At 36.5% G+C, this 23,027-nt stretch overlaps 5 protein-coding genes across 6 annotated transcripts; 1 reads left to right on the top strand and 4 right to left on the bottom strand.

The window, feature by feature from the left end:
- Positions 1-88: 88 nt before the first annotated feature.
- Positions 89-1,500, bottom strand: her12 (hairy-related 12). Its single transcript, XM_039652920.2, has 2 exons — positions 1,372-1,500; positions 89-1,253 (listed from the first exon to the last, which is right to left on the bottom strand). Exons 1-2 carry the CDS (start codon positions 1,435-1,437, stop codon positions 894-896), a joined length of 426 nt encoding a protein of 141 aa, XP_039508854.2. The 5' UTR covers positions 1,438-1,500; the 3' UTR covers positions 89-893.
- Positions 1,501-5,722: 4,222 nt separating this feature from the next.
- Positions 5,723-6,621, bottom strand: LOC120463577 (transcription factor HES-5-like). The gene is made up of 2 exons (XM_089124248.1): positions 6,508-6,621; positions 5,723-6,393 (listed from the first exon to the last, which is right to left on the bottom strand). Exons 1-2 carry the CDS (start codon positions 6,565-6,567, stop codon positions 6,007-6,009), a joined length of 447 nt encoding a protein of 148 aa, XP_088980374.1. The 5' UTR covers positions 6,568-6,621; the 3' UTR covers positions 5,723-6,006.
- Positions 6,622-9,188: 2,567 nt separating this feature from the next.
- On the bottom strand, positions 9,189-10,661 carry LOC120463068 (transcription factor HES-5-like). The gene is made up of 2 exons (XM_089124240.1): positions 10,536-10,661; positions 9,189-10,421 (listed from the first exon to the last, which is right to left on the bottom strand). The coding sequence occupies exons 1-2, from the start codon at positions 10,593-10,595 to the stop codon at positions 10,035-10,037; spliced, it is 447 nt and encodes a 148-aa protein (XP_088980366.1). The 5' UTR covers positions 10,596-10,661; the 3' UTR covers positions 9,189-10,034.
- Positions 10,662-12,685: 2,024 nt separating this feature from the next.
- LOC120463069 (transcription factor HES-5-like) lies at positions 12,686-14,236 on the top strand. 2 transcript variants are annotated; one of them, XR_016148205.1, is made up of 3 exons: positions 12,751-12,825; positions 12,940-13,918; positions 14,169-14,236. XR_016148205.1 is itself a non-coding variant. In XM_089124544.1 (2 exons), exons 1-2 carry the CDS (start codon positions 12,694-12,696, stop codon positions 13,324-13,326), a joined length of 519 nt encoding a protein of 172 aa, XP_088980670.1. In that variant the 5' UTR covers positions 12,686-12,693; the 3' UTR covers positions 13,327-14,236. The 2 variants fall into 2 exon arrangements, 1 of the variants encoding a protein (XP_088980670.1); XM_089124544.1 differs by having other exon boundaries at positions 12,686-12,825; positions 12,940-14,236.
- A 1,660-nt stretch (positions 14,237-15,896) lies between these two features.
- On the bottom strand, positions 15,897-17,349 carry LOC120463579 (transcription factor HES-5-like). Its single transcript, XM_089124541.1, has 2 exons — positions 17,119-17,349; positions 15,897-17,004 (listed from the first exon to the last, which is right to left on the bottom strand). The coding sequence occupies exons 1-2, from the start codon at positions 17,347-17,349 to the stop codon at positions 16,618-16,620; spliced, it is 618 nt and encodes a 205-aa protein (XP_088980667.1). The 3' UTR covers positions 15,897-16,617.
- Positions 17,350-23,027: the final 5,678 nt, after the last annotated feature.

Raw genomic sequence — 23,027 nt, 5'->3', positions numbered from 1 at the left:
CACACACACATACACATCTGGTAAAATTGGCTCTCCAATCGAACTTTGTAAATTGTGTAAGTTTTAAAGTTTGTGATATTTTTGTATTATATATAATTCCGAAACACCTTATTAGACAGAACTAGCCTACATTCATTTACAGAAAATCAATGGTTCACAAGTTGAGAGATCAGCCAATTGTTACAAGTGACTTTTTTGTAATCCCTAATCGGTTAACATTATCTTAATTTATAGTCTCAAGTCTGTCTTTTCATAGTAGATGATATTTAAGCAAATGATTTAACATATTGTTCCAATTGCTTAAGCAAAAAACAAACAGGATCTAAATACAATCTGAATTTGACCAGATCACATCATGCAGGGGTCTGTATAGCATACAAACATTGATTCAATCTTCTCCCAAAACCATTAGTTGATGTAGAATTTTATTAACAGAAAATATTTGATGTAAGAGCTCATTTGCTAAGAATAATAATAATAAAATTGGTCAAGACAACAAACAGGATCCTTTATCAAAGGTACAACATGCATGCCTTACCTAAACAACAATACAGAAATCTCAGTGCAGACAAATATATACTCTGAAAAAACATACAAAATCAGTTCAAAGGTCTGATACATAAAACTCCACTGGAGTCAACCTCAATTAATTATGCATACAACAACAAAACAAGTAATGTGGTAAAAAAAAAAAATCACACTAAGAGCTATAATACAGAAAAAAGCTGTACATAAATAATCCACCTCCTTCCACTGACAAACACATGTTTATCTAAAGTTTTTGCCAATCAATATGATGACAACACAAACGTTCACTTTGGAAATGCATATCTCCTACTTTGATGAGAGACGTTAACATTGCTGTCCCTCAGGGTTTACAGTTCACAGCATGTCTACCAGGGTCTCCAGACGCCACCTCTCCTGCTGTCCGGCTGCTGCAGTTTGGGCGAGGGTGTTGCTGGAGCGGAGCTCGCTCGCTGGGCGCTGTGGAGGTGCTGGAGCTCCACAGGTGCTGGAGAATGAAGAGTGAGGAAGTGGACAGACTCCCTCCAGCAGTGAGAGTAGCCTTCATCATAGTCCCTCTGAGGAAGCTGCTGTTTGAGGAAGCTGACCGTCATTTCCAGGATGTCGGCCTTCTCCAGTTTGGTGCTGGGGTCATGGCTGTGGAACTCCTTCTCCAGGAGATTTTTGAGTTGGTCGATGCTGCTGTTGATGCGGTCCCTGCGCATCTTTTCAACAATTGGCTTCCTCGGCTGAGGGCAAACGGAAACACTTGTTAGAGCATTTTTTCAAACTACTGTGCAGTGCACACAGATTCAGATTGTATTCAGATTCACTTTCGAAGAAGAACTGCATTTAAATTGAACATACCTTTTTGTCCTTATCACTGAAGCAAAGATGGTCAAAAGAGGAGTGTGTAGCGGAATGTGGTGCCATGTCCGTGCTGAAACAGCTTGCTTTTCTTCTGTGGCAAAACGATTCGTGAGCCTCTTTGAGGAGAACCCCTTGTATTTATACAGCAGCATTATCATCACAAAGCCATGTGGCCTGGGCTGTGTTTCTGTTCCCACACTCTGAGACCAGAGGGCCGGCTCATCACAACAATAGAGAACATTAATTTTATGGTTAAATGCCTGCTCACTTCCACTGGAGGAATGTTTCCCAAGGTATCAGAGAGGCGCCATTCTTGAAGGCTCAGTAAAGGAATTTGGCCCTTCAGCCAATTAGAAAAAATAGAATAAAAAAAATGTATGAATGTAGGTTTTAAAATGCACTTTGCTTTCGCAAAAGCAATATATATCAGATGAACTATGACTGATGCTTGTGCATGCATCTAATTTATAGGTTTGTGTAACCAAAATATATTACAAAGGGAAACTCAGACACTTGAATATCATGAAAAGAATATCTATGCAGTATGCACACATTTTAATATAAAGTGAACCCTTACAACACTTATTTGATATGTTTGTGCATCTAATATGCTATATGCACGCGCATAAGTTCCGCATTTGACATAAGGCTGCTCTTCAGTTTCCGGTTGGGGAGAGCGGAGGATACGAAACTTTAATACGTTTAGATGTAATTTTATATAGTTATGTATAGCCTATTTAATATAATAAACAAAGAAGCATTAACAAAATGAGGGGGGACTGTTTTGTCTGGTTTTGTGACTAACGTTTAGTAGCTACAGTCATAGAGTATAAAAACCAATATAAATTCTCGGTATAGCATGAAGTAGGCTAATCCAGCATCCTTAGACACCGGAAATACCGCCGTGCATAGAGCCCATTCATACTTTGTGTAATCAATGCAAAAATTGACCAGTGTTGAAAAACAAAGAAATGTAAAACAAAGAAATCTTGATAAAATTATTTGAGAAGAATTATTTTTGTAACCTAAATATGTTAAAGTGCATTCATTATATTATAGGCTATTATATTTGTAAGATAGGCTATCTTGTGCAACATTTCCAGGGCAGCGTTTCTCAAAAGTTGATGATGGCATAGGCTGAGCGTGACCAACACCTACTTGCGACAATGGCACGTGGTTAAAACTGTCTGCAACATAACATCAAAGCAAAGGTACAAGAAACACAGCTGGAAACACAGATTTGAGTCCGTTCCCATGAATTTTCCTTTGATAACTGTTAACATGACTGTCAGTTTCACCAGTTAGGTGACAGAACAGTCACGTCCACGTGCCAAATTACGGAAGTCCTCATGCCGCTGTGAAGGCACGCGCGAGAAAATCTGAAAAATATCCTTTTTTTAAAAAAAACAGTCTCAGTCCTCACCTGCTATTTGTGTGAATCAAAATAGTGTTAGTTCATTTTGTAACGTGATTAAAAGTATTTTTATTTATTTATTTTTTTGCTTGTCTTCACTTCATGACCAGCACGCGACAGGAGCTCGTGCTGAGATCAGTGAGGTTCATTGTGCAGTTCCTGCTGTTGCTGCTTCTTAACTGCGCCGATCACACGACCAGCAGACGCCAAAAGGGTCATGACAGAGACTCCTGCCATTGTCACACAACTGTGGGAAAGACACAACGCGTAAGTAAAGTGTTTTATTGTGATAACGAGAATGAGAAATGAAAAGGAGCAGGTGAATATAATTCAATTTGAATAAACATGCTTGGAAGTCCCTCAGAAAAACATAAGCAATTCACACAAACTTCGCATTTGACAGGATATTTTAACAGCATTCACAGTTTCTTCAGAGTGTGTTTGTTATAATTAGTTTTTTATTGTCTGTTTAGTTTTTATTCATTTTTATTTATTCGTTATTTTAGTAGACCTAGGCCTATAGGCCTAGTTAAACTAGGCTAAACGAAAACAAGAAATGTTGCCTATTGGTGACTAGCTGAAATAAAAAAAAAAAGTTTCCTAAGTGTTTTTTGTATTGTATTATCTAAATGGACAAAAAAGTTGTTTTATTATTGATTTAGTGTTTTTATTTTTTATTTTTTTTAGTCAACAATAATAACCCTGGTGGTGGCCTCTATTTTTATTGTGATGGAGAGCAAAGACTAGTGTTTATGCTATATTGTGCGTGTGTTCTGTGTTATTGTGTTTGCTTGTACTTTATATTTTATACCATATAGCCTGTGTTGAAATACTGTGAGTTTGCGTTTGATTCCCACTACCCTGGGTGCTCTAATCTGAGGAGTACAAACAATTCACTATGGCTCCATTGAAAATGTTAATTGCTTCTTTGTTGTAAAACAAACAGTCAGTATTTTAGTGTCACAAACAAACTTGGGAAATTATACTTGTTGAGCAAAAAAGCCTTAATATACACACAGCATTATGACATTTTTCAGACATTTTTACCCTAATTTAATTTTAAAAATACTTTTTCTCAAGTATTCTCTACTAAATCAGATAACTATATATGTTTAAGTTGAGTTGGATATTAAGTGCTTTTGATATGATGATTCCTCTGTTTTAAACCACCTGTAGCAGCAGGCCCGAAGACATAAGGCATGGGTTTTCACTGAGGTTCCCATGAGTTGTGTGTGAGAGGCCTGTCTTCCGTTCCCTCAGTCTGTTCATTGACTGCCCACAGTAAAGGGAACAAAAGAAGTGTGTCTTGTTACACATAACATTAGTTACGGTGTTTGAACTCTCTTTATTAGAGGGGGGACCTAAGACGTAGAAAGACCATCTGGACTTTGGGGATTTTCCCAGGATTCAGCAACAATTTTCAAACCAGTTCAAACCTAGAAATTCGTACTAACTTACTAAATCTTTTCAGGTTATTTATTTATTTAAATGCATACATAATAAGCATATATTTTTTATACATAGAAAACACAAAAACTATTGTAAATATTTTGTTTTAGCTTAGCATTGAGGCAGTCAATATGCTCCAATCACTGATGTCATTTAGGGTGTATTCACACCAGGAAAGTCCGATAGTTCACTTGCTTTGGTCCGGACCAAATAAATGATCATTATTATAATTTTTTTTGGTACGGTTTGCTTTCACACTGCTCTTTTTGCAAGTGAACCAAAATTTGTACACCTTAAAAGTCTATTTAATTGTCTACTCCCCTTGTTCAGTGAGAAGCATCTGAGGTGTAATGCTTCTTCAAAAAATATTCAAAACTATCGGTCCAGTTTACCTTTGAAATGTACCAGTTTGGATTTGTGAAAAATTGAGGCAAATTTTCGGTCTAAGTTGAACATCAATTTTTGGTGACATGGGATACTGCCTATCTAATTGATTTTAAGGTTAGGAGATAATAGTTGCTTGAGTAGATAACAAAGTATAGCCCGAACGATAAAGGATTTTGGATATTTTTGGGTTTTAAAATCCGATATTCCGATATATCGGCCGATAATTTATTTATTTATTTTTTTATTTTTTATTTTTTTTGTCATACTTATTTGAGTTAAGAGAACGATGGGGATGTTATTTTAATTGTTATTCAAGCAATGTATATCGTGACCAACTCAACGAGTTTTGCCAACATGAACCGTGTAGAGTGCCCTCTGGTGGACAAACTATACAACTCCAACACTCATGACATGGTTCAAGAGTGTTTCGTCCGTTTTTTATTTTATTTTCGTAATATTCATTTATTGGCCATTATAACTGAACAATACCGATAGTTTGGAAAATGCCTAATGTCGGCCGATAATATCGTTCTGCCGATATATCGGTCTGGCTCTATAACAAAGCAACCAAGCAAAGTGCTTGTTTATATTTCTATATTATCAAATGAACAATTGAAACTAACCAACTGATGCAATTAAAAAGATAGTTGTAAAAGTATCTGATGTTTTTATTTTTTATTTCAAGCTACCCTTGTTACAGTGTATTAATATTGCACACATTACTCAGTAATAATATGTAATATGTTCTTACGATATAGTGAGATAGGGTTTGGTTAAGGGTTTGGATAATTCACTGTTATTAATAGCTCATGTGAGGTGCATAATAGGGGCATGAAATAAAGTTATCAATTTTGTTTTAAAGAATGGACACATTGCCAAAGAACATTTGATGTAAACATTTTTTAATTGTTTTTATAGAACATATTTTAGATTATGTCCAGCATCTTCATGTACTTTTAAAGTATAGTGTTTTTACTATACTGTGCTTGATTGTTTGACTCTTGTTTAAAACACAATCACCTAAATAATCTTTACAAAAGAATTTGTCAGTTATAGTTGATTATATAAAATCTACAACACCAACAATACAATATTCAAAAAAAAGAACAAGCAGTTAATATAACTCACAAGATCAATTAGATCTATTCAGAAACATGGAACATTCATAGAATGCAAATATTGCACCTCAGTGTGAGATATATTGCTAACATAGCAGATTCAATTAGCTTAGCCAGTGGCAAAAATACAGTGAATTCTAGACATAAGAATACAAGCAATTATCCTCTCGTTAAAGAGGTTGACATAGAATAACATTTTCTCTAATAACAGAGTTAATTGTGGTAGTTTTTTTTTTTTTTTTTTTTTAAACATAAGAATGGCTTCTACCAGGGTCTCCAGAGCACCAGAGTTTTCTCTTTGCTCTTTGCGTCTGGTGAATGGAGCTGGTGAGTGTTGTTCTCTGTGGACGGCTGCATGTGCAGGAAGTGCTTCAGAAGTCTTCTGTGGGACTGAGTCTGCACTGGACACTGAGACAGGAAGTTGACGGCCTCCTGCACACATCTGGAGTGTCCGTCATGAGCTGCAGTCGAGCAGCCTGAGGGATTCTGGGAGCGTCTCAAGAAATCAAGCGTCATCTCCAGGATATCAGCTTTCTCCTGTCTGGAGTCGGGCTGTTGCTTTAGGAACTCTTGACCCAGAAGAGACTTGAGCTTCTCAATGCTGCCGTTGATGCGTTCTCTGCGGATCTTCTCCACTATTGGCTTTCTCAGCTGAGGAAACATTGAGAACGTGCATTTAGAAACACTCATCCATCAGTCATATAGTTCACATTTGATAAGAATGCATGATTTAGTGGAGTCAGGTGTGCAATGTTGAATGTTTACCTTGTTTGTGAGTGGAAGATGTCCTCTGCTGATGATTGATCCAGTGATTGTAGGAGCCATGGCTGTGTGTCTTGTGTTCAGTTCCCTGTTAGGATCAGATCTGAGCTGTGCTGAACTCCCTCTTCTCGCTCCTCCATTTATACTCCCAAATCTCCATATGAATGTGTGAGTCTGGAGTTTGCTATAGGTTCTCACAGTCTGCAGCCAATGGGAGCATTCGAATGACTCAATGGGGCAGAGGGACGCCACATGCTAAATGACATGCTTATTGCTCTGGAAACAATGAGCACATCTCAGGGGAGCAGGTGGAGGGGTGGGTGTTGAGGATGGAGAGTGTGTGAGAAAGTGGAGACCCCTCGTTTAAAGCTTTGCTTGTTGTCTGACATTGGGGTCATTTATTGACAAAGCACGTGCCAGTGTGCCATGAGTATTTTTTTATTGTAATATATATATATATATATATTAGTGTTAGTAGTATTAATAATATTAGTATAATATTAATAGTATAATAATATTAGTGACTAATCAATAATGCTTAATAATATCAACCATTATGAATTAATATAGGAACACATTTCTAGTTTGTGCTAATAATGTGGTGCTTGAGCCATGGGGCTTTAAGGGAATAACCATTCTTGAATTACCATTCAAAAGTTTGTGGTCTGTAAGATTTTTAATTAATACTTTTATTCAGCAAGGATGCAATATATTTGGTCAAAAGTGACAGTAAAGAGATTTATATTGTGACGAAGCATTACTTTCATGCTGTTCTTTTGAACTTTCTATTCATCAAAGGATCCAGAAAAAAAAAATTAAGCAACACAACTGTTTTCGACACATTCTCATCCCAAGACGTCATCTAACTGACACTTCTGACCATACGTCAACATCCGACGTTTTAGGGTACCCTTTAATGTCAGTTAGATGACGCTATCCTATAGGGCGTCATCTGACTGACGCTTTACCGACGCGGGTAGGTTTAGGTCTGGGTTAGGGTTAGGATTAGATAGCGTCATCTATCTGACGTTAAAGGGTACCCTAAAACGTCGGATGTTGACGTACGGTCAAAAGCGTCAGTTAGATGACGTCTTGGGATGAGAATGGGCTGGTTTTCAACATTGATAATGATAATAATGACAAATTGAGCACCAAATCAGCTTATTATAATGATTTCTGATGGATCAATATTGGAGTAATGATGCTGAAAATTCAGCTTTGCCATCACAGGAATAAATTACATTCAAAAATGTATTCAAATAGAAAATCGTTATTTAAAATTGCAATGTTTCACGTTATTTCTGTTTTACTGTATTTTTTTATATTATTAAAAGGTGAGCATAAGAGACTATACTTTCAAAAACATGAAAAAAAGAGAAAAAATCTTATAGACTTATTTTTGATAGTAAACATTAAGATAAACACCTTTTATTTATTTATTTTTTGCATTTTTATGAGGCAAATTACAGCAATTGCAAAGGATTTTTATTAGTCATGACTATAATTTGAAACGACAGTTTCAATGTATCATAACGTTATCTAGTTCAATCTCTTTCTATGTTTTATATTCAGTCATATGAAAAAGTATGACACCCCCCAAAAACATGCCATACTTACCCCGTCTTTTTCTAATCGTACTGACATGTAACATGTTAAGATGCTTGTAGAGTCTGTGTAGTTCTTTAGTGTTGGGTGATTTCTCTGAGAATTGCACGGTCTGATCTTGGGGTGAATTAACTGGGACATCCACTCCAAGGAAGTTTGATAGTTGTCTTTAATGTTTTCCATTTGTGAATAATCTTCCTGACTGTAAAATGATGGACTTCAAGTTATTTGGAAGTGGCTAACCCTTTTCAGATTGATGGCAGCAACAATTGCTTCTCTAAGATCGTTGATGTCTTTCCGTCTTTGTCATTGTGTTAACACACACCTAAACGCTCCAGACCAGCAAACTGCCTAAAATTGTGCTTTTATAGAGTTGGTCACATGCACTTCCTGACGATCTCAAGGGCATTTGATCAGCACCCTCTTAACTCCTGTGGAAGCGGGTGTATTTAGTTTGTCACGCATAGCTTTTCGGCCTAGTGTTTGTTAAATAAATAATGACACTGTGTAATATGTCGTGTTGTTGTTCTTCAGCTGAGGTTTTATTTACCTAGTTTTAAGACTTGATTTTGAAGTTCATATGGCCATGTGCTGAATTGTTCTCAATGAAATACTTTTGTTGAGTTGTATGAATGGTAAAGTTTGGGAAAACTCCAGGGAATGAAGTCTCAGTACAGCTTCAACCCCATAGCCAGTTCTTCTTCTGTCTCCTTATCAGTGGAAATTGAGTTGTGATGGATTTTGGGTTACTAATCACACAAAAACATTTTTATGTAAGGCACTACTGTACCTGCATGGGGAAAAATATTGATAATATTTTAACAACATATCATCTTCTACATCCAAAATGCAGATTTCAGGTCAAACCTAGGTTTTTCTGAAGTTTAGGAGTGTAAAGTTATTGAAACACTGCCAACAGTGAAATACTGATCAGTAAGCTTTTGGAGAATTTGATACAAAATATAAAACAATGCATTTTGAGTTTTTGACAAAACTATTCATAGATAGATGCGTAATATTAAAAACATGTATGATGTTTAGAGTTAAATTAAACATAACACTAGACAAGAACATTGATTGTACAATTTATTTTGTCATAAGCAATATGATTACTGTTATTCAAACAAGCAAATCTGACAATGAACATTTGCTTCAGTTGTGAAGGACATTCATGCCTTAAAGTAATAAAGCAGTAACATAATAGGTACATGCATCTTTTCACAATTGTGAAGAACTCAAGAACTTCCCTTCAATAAGGAAGAAATTAGCAATGTCACAGACATTTAAAATTCAATTAGTAATCAAAGACGGTGCACGGTGCAATGCAACACACCTTCAGAGAAGGTAAAAACTTGACTTTGAAAGTCAATCACTAACAGTGACAATATTCAACTGCCCTTTACAGGGGAAATGTCTCATTCATGTAAACACATGCAAACATTAAAAACAATCATTTGTGCTTACAACACACAATAACATCTTTCAAATGAAGAAATATTTCTCATATAACAAGAGAAGCATTAGATGTATTTCAAACAATTGAAATGTAAATCAAAAGCTTTCAGTCAATGAAAGCAGTGTCATCATCCTTTAGATGCGAGAGAGAATAAACCCAATATGGGTGAAAGACCTTCAAGAGTTCAAACGTCTGAATCAGACTTTCACAATTCTGTGACCAAATACTTTGAATCTCATTTTTCACGAATATAATAATCATTTTACACAGCAAATGATTGTGTACATTCTGATCAATTATTACTGCTCTCACAGTTTCAATAAAACAGCCACTTTCTCTGAAAGCAGATTAAAGATCCTGCAGAAGCTGCAGAGGCGGAAATCAATTCCTACATTAGAATTACAGTCCATGCCAATCTCAGACTGGCATTATGAATTCTGTCTGATAAATCATACGGTCCTGGTGCCTTCTACCAGGGTCTCCAGAGCACCAGAGTTTCCTCTTTGCTCTTTGCGTCTGGTGAATGGAGCTGATGAGTGTTGTTCTCTGTGGACGGCTGCATGTGCAGGAAGTGCTTCAGAAGTCTTCTGTGGGACTGAGTCTGCACTGGACACTGAGACAGGAAGTTGACGGCCTCCTGCACACATCTGGAGTGTCCGTCATGAGCTGCAGTCGAGCAGCCTGAGGGATTCTGGGAGCGTCTCAAGAAATCAAGCGTCATCTCCAGGATATCAGCTTTCTCCTGTCTGGAGTCGGGCTGTTGCTTTAGGAACTCTTGACCCAGAAGAGACTTGAGCTTCTCAATGCTGCCGTTGATACGTTCTCTGCGGATCTTCTCCACTATTGGCTTTCTCAGCTGAGGAAACATTGAGAACGTGCATTTAGAAACACTCATCCATCAGTCATATAGTTCACATTTGATAAGAATGCATGATTTAGTGGAGTCAGGTGTGAAATGTTGAATGTTTACCTTGTTTGTGAGTGGAAGATGTCCTCTGCTGATGATTGATCCAGTGATTGTAGGAGCCATGGCTGTGTGTCTTGTGTTCAGTTCCCTGTTAGGATCAGATCTGAGCTGTGCTGAACTCCCTCTCCTCGCTCCTCCATTTATACTCCCAAATCTCCATATGAATGTGTGAGTCTGGAGTTTGCTGGAGGTTCTCACAGTCTGCAGCCAATGGGAGCATTCGAATGACTCAATGGGGCAGAGGGCCGCCACATGCTCAGTGAGGCATTTATTGTACAGGAAACAATGAACTTCTCTGACAGGCAGGTGGGGAGGGATGTATTACAGGGAGGAAGTTTGTGAGAAAGTGGAAACCCCTTTTGAAGCCTAATCTGATGCTTAGAAACCTGTCTGAGACCACTAGAAAATGCTTTTATTTCGCTTTTTAATTAAACAGATTTTTATTAATTCCAAATTATTTGGATGATGAGCAATAATGAGCAATTTCATCAGGCATTTTTTTATTTGATTAGTGGTCTATTTAGCGCTGAATCAATTTTTTTTTTACTCTTTTGGTTATTTTATTTTTAAACAATGTTTTAAAAAAAATCAAAAATATTTTGTTTGTTTGCAAGTATAGTTTGATACCTCATTGTGTGCAGATGCCATAATTCTCCTATAATACCTGAAGAATAAAGTTCAAGTATTCAAGGCAAGGCGAGTTTATTTATATAGCACATTTCATACTCTATGGCAATTCAAAGTGCCTTCAAATTCAAACAGTTATGCAAAAGCTTTACATAGAACTATAGCACTATAGCAATTCATAGAGCTTTGTATAGAAAATAGACACAAAATAAAAGCAGGGGAAATTAAAGCAGTTATAAAAGGAATTTAAAGCAGACAAATGATACAATTTATAAAAATGAATTAGAGTAAAATTATCTAAAATAGTAAAAAGATGATACATAAAATAAACTTCTCATCTGGCAAAACACGGTGTATCTTATTTTGACTCAGAGATTTCCCCATGACGGTCAGTATTCTTCTGTGGGCTATCTGATCCCACCAGATTAATAATCTGTACCAGTTCAGACCAGTATCTGTACTAGTCACCACAGTGTTCCCTTGACCGTCATAAGTCAATCCCTCTCAAACTCCACCACAGGATTTAGTAAAAAATACCGGTTCATCATATCAATCATGCCATTTGAGTTAAGTTAAGAATCAACTGTCTTATGGTCTTTTTAGGAGGGCCAGTGAGGAGGCCATTATAATTATCCATCCTGCACTAGTTACTCTAAGTCTTGTCTGGAAACAAAGCTTCTAATTCTTGAAATATTTTTTCAGATGATAGTATGCTGATTTAGTTATTGCTTTGAAAAAGTTATTAGTAATTCTTTTAGTTAATTGTTTTGTTTAGTTATTCAAAAAGCATGTAGAATGTTTTGCTCAATAGCTTCAGATATCCAGAAAAAAGAGAGAGAGAAAAAAACTTGATAGTAAGGTTGGCAGTTCAGATGTCCTGCATCACAATGAAGTCTTGAAGGTGATGTAGTGGAGGACTGGGACTGCGCTTTCCACAACTTTCCCACACTCTGTCCATTCATTAGAGATGAATAGAAGTGTGCCTTACTGCAGGCAATTAGGCATGTTGTCAAGGGGCTCTATAGAAACCTCACAGGCGTGTTTAAGACACCGTCCCTAATTGATATGGGGATTTGTTTGCTTGTTCGTCCTACTAAAGAATTAAAGTGTAAAACTATAATTTTCCAAATATATTTAGTTGTATAATTAAAGAAAACACTATTTTATTTAATAGTTGCTTATGTATTGGCTGCAGAATGAATTTCAATATCTCTATTATGAGTTGTGTTTAATATTTATCTAAATTATTCCAAAATAAGGTAGAAATATATTCCTAGAGTGTGAGATTATTTTGAGCTCATTTTTTCAATGTAGGTCTTTTATAAAAACAGCACGTGCTTTTGTGAGCAATTTATCCTAATGTGAGCAACTGTCCCACCCCCTCCACCTGCTCCCCAGAGCTGTGCTCATTGTTTTGGAGCAATAAGGGCCTCAGTCGCCATGTGTCAGCCTGAACGCTCCCATTGGCTGCAGACTGTGAGAACCTCCAGCAAACTCCAGACTCACACATTCATATGGAGATTTGGGAGTATAAATGGAGGAGCGAGGAGAGGGAGTTCAGCACAGCTCAGATTTGATCCTAACACTGAACACAAGACACACAGCCATGGCTCCTACAATCACTGGATCAATCATCAGCAGAGGACATCTTCCACTCACAAACAAGGTAAACATTCAACATTTCACACCTGACTCCACTAAATCATGCATTCTTATCAAATGTGAACTATATGACTGATGGATGAGTGTTTCTAAATGCACGTTCTCAATGTTTCCTCAGCTGAGAAAGCCAATAGTGGAGAAGATCCGCAGAGAACGCATCAACGGCAGCATTGAGAAGCTCAAGTCACTTCTGGGTCAAGAGTTCCTAAAGCAACAGCCCGACTCCAGACAGGAGAAAGCTGATATCCTGGAGATGACGCTTGATTTCTTGAGACGCTCCCAGAATCCCTCAGGCTGCTCGACTGCAGCTCATGACGGACACTCCAGATGTGTGCAGGAGGCCGTCAACTTCCTGTCTCAGTGTCCAGTGCAGACTCAGTCCCACAGAAGACTTCTGAAGCACTTCCTGCACATGCAGCCGTCCACAGAGAACAACACTCATCAGCTCCATTCACCAGACGCAAAGAGCAAAGAGGAAACTCTGGCGCTCTGGAGACCCTGGTAGAAGCCACCAGGACCGTATGATTTATCAGACAGAATTCATAATGCCAGTCTGAGATTGGCATGGACTGTAATTCTAATGTAGGAATTGATTTCCGCCTCTGCAGCTTCTGCAGGATCTTTAATCTGCTTTCAGAGAAAGTGGCTGTTTTATTGAAACTGTGTGAGCAGTAATAATTGATCAGAATGTACACAATCATTTGCTGTGTAAAATGATTATTATATTCGTGAAAAATAAGATTCAAAGTATTTGGTCACAGAATTGTGAAAGTCTGATTCAGACATTTGAACTCTTGAAGGTCTTTCACCCATATTGGGTTTATTCTCTCTCGCATCTAAAGGATGACGACACTGCTTTCGTTGACTGAAAGCTTTTGATTTACATTTCAATTGTTTGAAATACATCTAATGCTTCTCTTGTTATATGAGAAATATTTCTTCATTTGAAAGATTTTATTGTGTGTTGTACGCACAAATGATTGTTTTTAATGTTTGCATGTGTTTACATGAATGAGACATTTCCCCTGTAAAGGGCAGTTGAATATTGTCACTGTTAGTGATTGACTTTCAAAGTCAAGTTTTTACCTTCTCTGAAGGTGTGTTGCATTGCACCATGCAGTGTCTTTGATTACTAATTGAATTTTAAATGTCTGTGACATTGCTAATTTCTTCCTTATTGAAGGGAAGTTCTTGAGTTCTTCACAATTGTGAAAAGATGCATGTACCTATTATGTTACTGCTTTATTACTTTAAGGCATGAATGTCCTTCACAACTGAAGCAAATGTTCATTGTCAGATTTGCTTGTTTGAATAACAGTAATCATATTGCTTATGACAAAATAGAAGGTGTCTTCTGTGCATTACTTCATATTGAAGTACAACTTGGAAATAAATTGTAATATATTTTCTGCCTATATCTGTTGTCAACTTGTCACTGAATTCCTTGTCCATCAAATTAACACACAACATGCATCACAGCACTTTTGCACAAATTCAAATAGCTGTTTAGTCAGTTTGTAGTTCATGGTGATTCACATTATACCTATATTATGCATTTTCAATTCAATTCATGAGAAAGTTCAGGTCTAGTTTGCAATTAATCTAAGTCATACTTAACTACACTGTTAAAAAAATGTTGTTGGATTTACTTTGAAACAATTTTAACTAAGAGGTTGCTAGTAATTTTCACAAATAATTAAAATTAGATGACAAGTAACGCATTGAATTGAACATGTTTTTGCATAGAAACACTGAAATGGCATTTACTTGTAAAATATAATCAAATAATCTTTGTTTTATTCACAAATCTGAAGAAAAAAAAACATTTACACTGTTGTACCAACTGTCACGTTTCAGTTCATGTTTGGATTTTCAGTTGGTAGGCCTACTTTGATTGGTTCCTATTTTCCTTCCTTAGTTGACGAGGACACCTTGATTAGGAGTTTCAGTTCAGCTGTTTTAGTCATTTTCTCATTAGTCATGTCAGCAGTGTCTTGTTTCTTTGATTAAGTCCTCATATTTAAGCCTAGCATTTTGTTCTTTTCAGTTTTTTGTTGTGTGATTGTTCTTGTTCTAAATTATACCCGAGTGGTTATTCCTGATTAACTGTAGTCTACTAGTAGTCTAATATAGTCATTCAATGAAAAGTAAATGTTTCATATGTTGAGCTGTCAAAGCCCAGTATAACTAACCTGGGGCCTGTACCATGATGGTAGTTTAACAAACTCATGGTTACAGGACGGTTACCAGGCTTTGTTAGTACCATGATGCTGATCATCAACTTTCTCTGTCAACTGAGGCTTTGATTCTGAGTTTAGGTGTGACATCAGTAGCAAACAGCCAATCACATGCTGAGAAAGAGTGAAACTGCGATTCATTTCTCGCGCGAGAAGCAGCGCAATTCACTTCTCTCTTCTGCAGAATATTACAAGATTGAATAATATAAAGAATTTAAACAAATTTACACAACTAGAAGAAAATAGCTGTCTATGAAAGAGGACAACTAAAAGAAAAAGTCTTGCTATCAGTGTAAGTAAAAGTTGTGAAGTTAGCTTATACATTTGATAAAAGTAGAGAAAATGTAACATTTAAGCTCACATGTAGTCATTTTATAGCTTTATTTATTGATTCTAAAGCGTATTTATATATTTATTCAATTAAACTGCGTAATAGAAATTGTTAAACTAAAATTGTATTCGTGATCGATTAAGGATCATGAGGTTAGCCGTGGAGCGTAAGTGCGATGAACACTGCTAAAGGCCAAACCACTTTGCATGGTCCCTAAAACCCAGGGTTGGCGCAATCTAAAAATGAACCATATCGGGATAGCTACTTAAATCGGCTTCATGGTATAGACCGCTGAATTTCTCCAAGCAGAGATAAGAGGTTATGTGTATGTCTATGTATTACTTCAGATGTAAAAAGGAGAGGGTAATTTCAAACTATAATAATTCAATTTTTTTGGGAGCTTAATTTGACTTGTAACAAACTTGACTGCTGAAGATCTCAATGAAAGAATTCAATTACATAGTAATCATTATCATAGATGGCAAAGAACCATGACGTGCAGACTGATCAATTAAAACATCTTCATAGTGTGCAAATTTATTGACGAAGAAAACATGCAAAACATATTGTACTGATTATATTCTTAAAATTTATTTCCAAGTTGTACTTCAATATGAAGTAATGCACAGAAGACACCTTCAGAGAAGGTAAAAACTTGACTTTGAAAGTCAATCACTAACAGTGACAATATTCAACTGCCCTTTACAGGGGAAATGTCTCATTCATGTAAACACATGCAAACATTAAAAACAATCATTTGTGCTTACAACACACAATAAAATCTTTCAAATGAAGAAATATTTCTCATATAACAAGAGAAGCATTAGATGTATTTCAAACAATTGAAATGTAAATCAAAAGCTTTCAGTCAATGAAAGCAGTGTCGTCATCCTTTAGATGCGAGAGAGAATAAACCCAATATGGGTGAAAGACCTTCAAGAGTTCAAACGTCTGAATCAGACTTTCACAATTCTGTGACCAAATACTTTGAATCTTATTTTTCACGAATATAATAATCATTTTACACAGCAAATGATTGTGTACATTCTGATCAATTATTACTGCTCACACAGTTTCAATAAAACAGCCACTTTCTCTGAAAGCAGATTAAAGATCCTGCAGAAGCTGCAGAGGCGGAAATCAATTCCTACATTAGAATTACAGTCCATGCCAATCTCAGACTGGCATTATGAATTCTGTCTGATAAATCATACGGTCCTGGTGCCTTCTACCAGGGTCTCCAGAGCGCCAGAGTTTCCTCTTTGCTCTTTGCGTCTGGTGAATGGAGCTGGTGAGTGTTGTTCTCTGTGGACGGCTGCATGTGCAGGAAGTGCTTCAGAAGTCTTCTGTGGGACTGAGTCTGCACTGGACACTGAGACAGGAAGTTGACGGCCTCCTGCACACATCTGGAGTGTCCGTCATGAGCTGCAGTCGAGCAGCCTGAGGGATTCTGGTAGCGTCTCAAGAAATCAAGCGTCATCTCCAGGATATCAGCTTTCTCCTGTCTGGAGTCGGGCTGTTGCTTTAGGAACTCTTGACCCAGAAGAGACTTGAGCTTCTCAATGCTGCCGTTGATGCGTTCTCTGCGGATCTTCTCCACTATTGGCTTTCTCAGCTGAGGAAACATTGAGAACGTGCATTTAGAAACACTCATCCATCAGTCATATAGTTCACATTTGATAAGAATGCATGATTTAGTGGAGTCAGGTGTGAAATGTTGAATGTTTACCTTGTTTGTGAGTGGAAGATGTCCTCTGCTGATGATTGATCCAGTGATTGTAGGAGCCATGGCTGTGTGTCTTGTGTTCAGTTCCCTGTTAGGATCAGATCTGAGCTGTGCTGAACTCCCTCTCCTCGCTCCTCCATTTATACTCCCAAATCTCCATATGAATGTGTGAGTCTGGAGTTTGCTGGAGGTTCTCACAGTCTGCAGCCAATGGGAGCGTTCAGGCTGACACATGGCAACTGAGGCCCTTATTGCTCCAAAACAATGAGCACAGCTCTGGGGAGCAGGTGGAGGGGGTTTTCAGAAGGATGAAGACTGATTCAGCTTGTGGGCTGTGAATGTGGGAAATCTGTGACCTCGTAAATTGATCTAAGTGACTGCAAGTCGCTTTGGTCTTTAAAGAACAGTGTGTTGTCTTGTTGTCTCTTGGGAGTTAGACATGAGCCACATGGTTCATACAGCATGTTTTCCAAAATATTTAGAAGAAAATGACACCTTGAACACAAACACACAAACACACAAATATATATGTGTGTGTGTATATATGTATATATATATATATACATTTTAAATATTGTATACACACACATAGGCTGTAGGAATTGATTTTCACTGCTTTTGCAGGATCCTTTAATCTGCTTTCAGAGAAAGTTTGTATATTGGATTGGAAAGTAAAGAGCAAAGCACACTTCTGTCTTGGCACACTCTCCTCACACATATTTAAGACACTTACAGCTGTCTGGCCTGCTGTCTGCTTTCTGCTGGACGACTATCTCCCTCTCCGAAGTGAGAACCTGGGAGCGCTGGTGCACCACGGCTTCCCACACTTATTCAATAATGACGCTGATCCGACTGATAAAAGAAAGCGTGGCTCATTTGACCCAGCGCTGTTCTCACAGCACCCCCAGGCAGACAGGCTTGCCATCTGGAGGCATCATTCAATGACCAGCCTTAAACAACAGCGTCCCATGTCTAGTGCCTGCGGGAACATCATCTGCTCATTCGAACACGTGTTTAGACAAAAATGTATCGTAATGTAGAAATGAATCGCATATGCAATTATATTTATAACACTTTCATGCTTCATAAACAAACAAGCAAAATAACCCATCGTTTTATATTTAATAAATATTTATATAAATAAATAGGTATAATAAATGAAAATAGGAATTTCTGTTTAATGAGACTGTAAATTAAATAAACAAATATGTATATAAAAATAATAAATAAATAAATAAATGTACAATTTTTTTACATATTATTTTCTCTGTTATCATCTGCATGTTTTAGACATATGAGCAATATAATCCATCATAAATATGTATATTAAATAAATAAATAAAGGATAAAAATGTGTGATGTGTATTTAAGATATATATATATATATATATATATATATATATATATATATTCAAATAGGTAATATCTAAACAATAATCTCTTTGTTATTAACTTGTTTGAGATATATGAACAGGAATAAATTGATGTTTAATGTGCACAATAAATAAATAATTAGATGTTAAATATCACATTAATCTTTTTAGCACCTTTTAAAAATAGAAATTCCTGTTTAATGAGATCTATGAGCAATATAATCCATAAAATGTTTGATTTGTATATAATAAATTAAATATACATATATACATATAAAAATATATGTGTATGTATATATATATATATATATATATATATATATATATATATATATATATAAACAATCAAAATTTGTAAGTATAATAAATAAATTAGAAATAAACTGATGTTTAATGTGTGCAATAAATAAATAAGTTGATGTTAAATGTCTAAATAACATTAATCTCTTTGCTATCAAATTTTAGGCTGAGTTTTACTTTTGGACAGATGTTTCAGTGCACATTCCCACCACATATTATTGGCTGACAACATGAATGAGGTCAATGCTAATTCAGAGTCTCAATACTGCTCTTTTAGCAATATCTCAATCCTTGACTGACAGACAAAATAAAATAAGAGTTCCCTCCCACCTGCTCTTTTGGTTCTCAGGGCCTTGGCATTATTTATTTAAACAATCCACCCTTGCACTATTGTCAAACTGCAGTTTCGTGATTGGTTAAAAAGTGTGGGAACTTACATCTCATTAAATTCAGCCAGGCTGTGTATAAATTCAAGCCAGTGGAAAGAGAAAAGTCAATGCATATCACATCTCAACTTTAAACATTCAGAAACGACAGTACTTCACCATGAGAGATTTGCAGAAAACGTAAGTAAACAGCATGAATCATGATATGATGTTATTAATAAGCATATCTGATAGTTATAAACAAGTTTCTTGACTGAAAGTATCTCATGTAAATGTTTCCTTGTCTTCCAGGTGTAAAATGATGAGTCTGGAGAGGAAATGCTCAGATGGTGTAGAGCAGATGATGGGTGTTCTGGGGCAGCGGATGCACAATGGTGTCTCTCCCACTGACCTTTGGGAAAAAACACTCTCTTTCTTTATTCCAAAGAAGACCTTGCTCTTCCACAATGGATACTCCAAGTATTCGAGGGAGACACTTCGCTTATTCCCAGACTCAGCAGAAGATGTGGCTCCTCTGTGTATTCAGTGACAAGAACCAGTGCCGTGAAAGAGATGGATCTGCATTTGCCACATCTTGGTCCGCCAGAAGTGTTGAACTGAACTGTCTAATTGAAATGGAAGCATTATTCTCCCATCTTATTTTATTTTTTTCACAGCATCATAATGCAGAAAAGTCTTTTGTAAAGACAAAATTTAAATCGCAATGAACGCTGAGGAGAATTGTTTTATTGGTCCAGAAATGGATCTTATGTTGAGATTTGTTGTATATCAACAATTGGAGGTAATTGCTTTGATGCAATATAAAGAGAATAATGTACATTCAGAATTGATGAATGATAAACTAAAACCATATTCCTTAATTAAAAGGAATGTTTTGTATGCTGTTTATGCGAGATTATGTTCGTCTTGATTACTAAAGAGGAATCAAATTTTAAAAAGATGATTTAATGACACATTTATGTTTAATAAAAATTAAAAAAAATATTTCTCTAGAAGTCCATTTCATGTGTTACTTGCATCCTTTCAGATTTTAGAGATGGTAACACTTGTTTATAAGGTTTAATTTGTTAATATTAGATTTTTTATTAACATGAACTACACCGCAAAAAAAAAAGTGACTAACACTTTTTGACTTAACTCAAAAAGTAATAAACTGCATCCATAATAATAATAAAAAAGAGTTATGTACACTTGACAATTCCATATAGCCTAAGTTTTTTTCAACTGTGCATGAAGTTTAATGCTTCACTTTAATGGAACGTGTTTCCTCAGTCAACTATCACCTTAAGGATTAACAATAGGCTACTGTTATTCTCAACATTTACGAATGCGTCTTTAAGACCTAGAGTTGTAGGCTATATAGCATTAGTTAATGCACCTACAAGATGAATATTCACATCATGACCTTACATTACCAAAGGTTAATAAATGCTTATATACAAGTTACCGTTCATTTGTTTTATCACAAGATATTATTGAGGGCAGTCTTCTGAAGTAAAAGAGTGTGTTTAGTTTTTACTTGCCATATTTAGTAGTCATGTTGAGTGGGTTCAGTCTCCCGCTGTGTCAAAACTGTATAGGCCTACTGTAGCAGGACATACGCTGTTCTGTACTGCTCTCTTGAGTTCCCCAAGAGTCACTACAATGACATTATATTGAGCTTGAAGTTCGGGGATCAGAGCATGTCATATCATATATACGGATATTAGGCTACTGTCTGTCGTTGAATATTATTCTATCGTAAAAACAGTTGTGAAATAGCAGGCCCAGCGTAACACAGGGTTTGTTGTAACATAGGCTACATACTTTGCACACATGCCAGCATGACGAAACTTGCCATATCAACATACACAGAAGACATTGCGCCATAAAAAAAAAATCTTTGGAAGGTATCTCTGAACTTTTATTTAACCATAAAATTAAACGTCTTAAGTACATTTTTCATCTCTGTTTTTTTTTTTTTTTTGTGTGTGTTTATTTAAAATTAGACAAATCTGATATTGGGGGGCAACAGAGAAACTAGCAGGGTTTAAATCAGTTGCACAGGTGGGGCATGTTGTACCACCAGCCGCTGTAAGTACTGCTATTCTATTCTATATTTTTATTAATTCTATGGAGAAACCGTGAGAAAAAGCACTCTAAAAAATCCTGGGTTGTTTCAACCCAAATTTGGGTCAAATATGGACAAACCCAAATGTTGGGTTAAAATGCAATTAAAAAAATGTACAGTTTAAAGTGAAAGTTGAAATTACATTTTTAACACAACATTTGGGTTTGTGCATATTTTACCCAAATTTGGGTTCAAACGACCCAGCATTGTTTAGATTGAGGTGAAAAAAGACTGAGAGTCAATATTAGACCACCTGACTCTCTGTGGTCATAAAAATCCCATAATGTCGTAATGACTTTCGAAAGAGTAGGGATGTAACCCAGGCACCCTGGCCAAATTTGCCCAGTGGCCTCTGTCCATCATGACCTCCTAATCATCCCCATATATATATATATATATATATATACTAATTGGTCTCCTCCTGAGTGTTCTGGCTCAATATTGCTGCTGTCGCATTATCAAGGTGGATGCTGCACATTGGTTGCACATGAGGAGATTCCCCATATGTAAAGTGCCAAGAAAAGCGCTATATAAATGTAATGAATTATTATTATTATGTTACAACATGCCCCTGAGGTATAGCCTGTTACTTAACAAAAAACAGCATTTTTTTTTTACAGACAGCTTGAAAGAAACTTCCACTTACAATGACACAGCCGATTCTAACCTAAATCCTTACAGTTTAATGTTCATTGTGATTTAGACTGAAACACAGATATCTGTTGAGCCTCACACAGAGTGTGTCGAGCCTAAATTGGTACATCTCAGCAGTGTGTGATGCACTCACATTAAAAAACAGGAGCATGAGGGGGACGGACGGTTGATTTATTGCCTCCTGCTGAGGGGCAGCCCACGTGTGTTCCCTGGAGATGTGTGAAACTCATTCCACTGCTGTTCCACTGGAGCCCAAAAACCTCCAACTCCACATTACTACTGTCATGCACCATCACTCTCTGGGCTCCTGGCCTGGTTTCTTTATATGATCAAACCCCTGAGAGGTGTACTGGGAATGAACCCCTCCCAGTTTAATCACACTTACAAGAATGCAATGCATGGGCTCCGAACATAACAGCAAAGTGTAGATCAGAAATATATTTTAGTGCATGGCTGCACAGAGACATTATTTGCCAGTGTCTCACGGTGTCACATTATCCTGTGCAGAGAGGGGATAAAAAAAAAAAAAAAACGTTTTCAGAGACAAGGACAATGCATTTTCAAATTTCACAGATCAGTGAGGCTATAATTTAGATGTTATTGGATGTATTGTCCATAGATATAGACTTTATTGTCATTATACATAGTACAACGAAATTCTTTCTGTTGAATCTCAGATAAACTGAACAAAACCAACATGCACAGTTTTCGTGTTAATGAATTTCTATAGTGATACTTTTAGTTATTATACTACTTTGTGTAATACTTGATTGTGACTGATCAATTGTAGCATTGAATGCTCAAATATATGAGTTTTATGTCAGATAAATCCAAAATCTTGGATTTTCTTGCATTTTACAGTGGGTGGATCTGTTGTCGCTGATGATTGTCATTTGAACCTTTCAGGATCAGCCATCAAATTGACAAGTTTAATTATATCAAGTGCTGTGAGAAAAGGCTGTAAATCTTCACCTCCAGCATCCTCACACACAATATAGCCGACTAGCCGAGACTCCTTCTTTATGTGTACAGATGTGATGTAATGACGCAAAGACTTGCTCAAATCTCCCATGGAAATCTACCACCACT

Source organism: Pimephales promelas, chromosome 20 (genome assembly GCF_988280905.1).
Source record: "Pimephales promelas chromosome 20, fPimPro1.hap1.1, whole genome shotgun sequence".
Classification (NCBI taxonomy): domain Eukaryota; kingdom Metazoa; phylum Chordata; class Actinopteri; order Cypriniformes; family Leuciscidae; genus Pimephales; species Pimephales promelas.
Note: the sequence above shows the minus strand (reverse complement) of the source record. Positions and strands in the feature narration are given on the sequence as shown.

What these genes read in the sequence shown, in the direction of transcription:
- LOC120463577 (XM_089124248.1), bottom strand. Translation starts at nt 6,567, where the DNA reads ATGGCTCCTACAATCACTGGATCAATCATCAGCAGAGGACATCTTCCA. An exon ending in ATCTTCCACTCACAAACAAG is followed by an intron (nt 6,394 to 6,507) that starts GTAAACATTCAA and finishes ATGTTTCCTCAG; the next exon opens with CTGAGAAAGCCAATAGTGGA.
- LOC120463068 (XM_089124240.1), bottom strand. Translation starts at nt 10,595, where the DNA reads ATGGCTCCTACAATCACTGGATCAATCATCAGCAGAGGACATCTTCCA. An exon ending in ATCTTCCACTCACAAACAAG is followed by an intron (nt 10,422 to 10,535) that starts GTAAACATTCAA and finishes ATGTTTCCTCAG; the next exon opens with CTGAGAAAGCCAATAGTGGA.
- LOC120463069 (XM_089124544.1), top strand. Translation starts at nt 12,694, where the DNA reads ATGGAGGAGCGAGGAGAGGGAGTTCAGCACAGCTCAGATTTGATCCTA. An exon ending in ATCTTCCACTCACAAACAAG is followed by an intron (nt 12,826 to 12,939) that starts GTAAACATTCAA and finishes ATGTTTCCTCAG; the next exon opens with CTGAGAAAGCCAATAGTGGA.
- LOC120463579 (XM_089124541.1), bottom strand. Translation starts at nt 17,349, where the DNA reads ATGTGTCAGCCTGAACGCTCCCATTGGCTGCAGACTGTGAGAACCTCC. An exon ending in ATCTTCCACTCACAAACAAG is followed by an intron (nt 17,005 to 17,118) that starts GTAAACATTCAA and finishes ATGTTTCCTCAG; the next exon opens with CTGAGAAAGCCAATAGTGGA.
- her12 (XM_039652920.2), bottom strand. Translation starts at nt 1,437, where the DNA reads ATGGCACCACATTCCGCTACACACTCCTCTTTTGACCATCTTTGCTTC. An exon ending in TCAGTGATAAGGACAAAAAG is followed by an intron (nt 1,254 to 1,371) that starts GTATGTTCAATT and finishes GTTTGCCCTCAG; the next exon opens with CCGAGGAAGCCAATTGTTGA.